Genomic DNA, 2,474 nt, shown 5'->3' on the forward strand with positions numbered 1-2,474 from the left:
ACTCTCAATCTCCAGATCCACGTCGGACGCTTGTTTCCGCCATTTCTTCACCACTTCCTTCCCCACTTCCTGTCCGTTTCCTCCTACCCCGCCGCACATTTCCTGTTCCGCTCTCCTCTTCCTCCCGCCGACTTCGGCCTCCATGTCGCGGCCTCGTTCGGAGCCTGTCATGGCCGCCAACTTGGAGTGGTCGGCGTAGGTGACGATGGTGGGGCCTTCGGCCAATAGGCCGCGACGTACTTCGATCAGCTCCTGGGCCGCGAACTTCTGGAGGAGGCTTTCCACCATGTTGTGCGTCGCCGGCGTTTCGGGCTTTTTTTTGGGGTGAAAAAAGGTATTTTTGGGGTCATTTGGGTATTTTTTTGGTATTGGGGAGATTTGGGTTAATGTGGGGCTTTTATGGAGAGATTTGGGTCAATTTGGGCTGATTCGGGCCCTTCTCGGAGAGATTTGGGTCAACTTGGGTCAATTTTGGTCTTTCTTGGAGATATTTGGGTCAATCTGGGCCTTTTGTAGAGATTTGGGTCAATTTTGGTCTTTCTTGGAGAGATTTGGGTCAATTTGGGCCTATTCGGGCCCTTCTTAGAAAGATTTGGGTCAACTTGGGTCAATTTTGGTCTTTCTTGAAAAGATTTGGGTCCATTTGGGTCAGTTTTGGTCTTAGAGAAATTTTGGTCAATTTGGGCCTTTCGCATAGGGATTTCGATCAATTTGGGCCGATTTAGGCCCTTCTTAGAAAGATTTGGGTCAACTTGGGTCAATTTTGGTATTTTTTGGAGAGATTTGGGTCAACTTGGGTCAATTTTGGTCTTCTTGGAGAGATTTGGGTCAACTTGGGTCAAATTTAGTATTTTTGGGAGAGATTTGGGTCAACTTGGGTCAATTTTGGTCTTTCTTGGAGAGATTGGGGTCAATTTGGGCCTTTCGCAGAGACATTTGGGTCAACTTGGGTCAATTTTGGTCTTTCTTGAAGAGATTTGGGTCAATTTGGGCCTATTCAGGCCCTTCTTGGAGAGAACTGGGTCAATTTGGGTCAATCTGGGCCTTTTGTAGAGATATTTGGGTCAATTTTGGTCTTTCTTGGAGAGATTTGGGTCAATTCGGGCCTTTCATGGGGGGATTTGCGTCAACATGAGTCAATTCAAGCCCTTCCTGGAGAGATTTGGGTCAATTTGGGTCAATTTCGGTCTTTCCTGGAGAGATTTGGGTCAATTTTGCCCTTCTTGGTGAGATTTTGTCAATTTGGGCATTTCATGGAGAGATTTCAGTCAATTTGGTTCAATTTGGGTCTTTCTTGGTGACCCTGAGGGGGTGTCTCCATTCATTACGAGACCCCCACCATTATAGGGGGTCTCTCAATTCCTTATGAGACCCCCATCATTTTAGTGGGTACAATGGGGTGGTCTCCCACTATTCCCATCCCCCTCCCACTTTATTATGGGGCTGGAATGAGGGGGGCTGTTAAAGAAGGAATTGCCCCCCAACTCACCGTATCGATAGCCCCCCGTATCGCTCCGGCATCGGTGGGCAAAGTGAGGGCGACATCGGCGAGGTGAAGCAGCAATCGACGTTCTAAAGCTGGGTCTGGGGTCAATTCCGGACCCCCTTCATCCGTAGATGGGGTGGTAGAGACCCCCACAACCCCCCCAGGGGTTGAGATGGAACTTCCTACAGAGCTGGAAGGGTGGAATGGAGGAGGGTGGGTGGGGAGGGGAGGGGGGGGTTGAGAGGGGTCGGTGTGACGGGGGTCTGGGGTGGGGGGATATGGGGGGGGAGGTCAGGTGAGTATGAAATTAAAGGGACCCTAACCCTAATTCCACCCACCCCCCCAGTATTTAAGGTTCCTGAGGCCAAAATATAGGATGATAAGTATACAGAGGGAACCAAAAGGTGAGATTTTGACCCCAAAATGTGGGATTCTGACCCCAAAATGTGAGATTCTGACCCCAAAATATACAGGGTGACCCAAAATGTGGGATTCTGACCCCAAAATCCAAGAATCTGACCCCAAAACGTGGAATCGACAGCCAAAAATATACAGGGTGACCCCCAATGCCACAAACCTCCCCAAAATCCCTCAAATTCAACCCAAAATTGCACAATTTCACCCCAAAATCCCTCATAATGACCCCAATTACATCAGATTCCCCCTCAGGCTCCTCCATAACAACCCAAGCCCCAAAATCACACAAATTCACCCCAAAATTGCACAATTTCACCCCCAAATCCCTCAAATTCACCCCAAAATCCTTCATAACAACCCCAATTACCTCAGATTCCCCTCAGGTTCCCCAAGCTCCAAAATCCCTCAAATTCACCCCAAAATCCCTCAAATTCACCCCAAAATACCTCACTTTTCCCCCTAATCCCCTCAGAACCCCCCTAAATACCTCAAAAATCCCCAAAATCACACAATTTCACCCCAAAATCCCTCAAATTCACCCCAAAATCACACGATTTCACCCCAAAATCCC

General features: G+C 48.6%; 1 protein-coding gene across 1 annotated transcript in view; it reads right to left on the reverse strand.

Annotated features, from left to right (window-relative positions):
• Positions 1 to 2,474, reverse strand: part of METTL3 (methyltransferase like 3) — a 23,568-nt gene that overhangs the window by 18,989 nt on the left and 2,105 nt on the right. Inside the window, exons 2-3 of the mRNA XM_015850477.2 lie at positions 1,490 to 1,749; positions 1 to 312 (exon numbers count right to left, since the gene is read on the reverse strand). Coding sequence (XP_015705963.1) covers positions 1 to 312; positions 1,490 to 1,749 — 572 coding nt within the window. The remainder of the gene's footprint in view (positions 313 to 1,489; positions 1,750 to 2,474) is intronic.

The sequence above is a fragment of the Coturnix japonica genome, unplaced genomic scaffold (genome assembly GCF_001577835.2).
Source record: "Coturnix japonica isolate 7356 unplaced genomic scaffold, Coturnix japonica 2.1 chrUnrandom469, whole genome shotgun sequence".
Classification (NCBI taxonomy): Eukaryota; Metazoa; Chordata; class Aves; order Galliformes; family Phasianidae; genus Coturnix; species Coturnix japonica.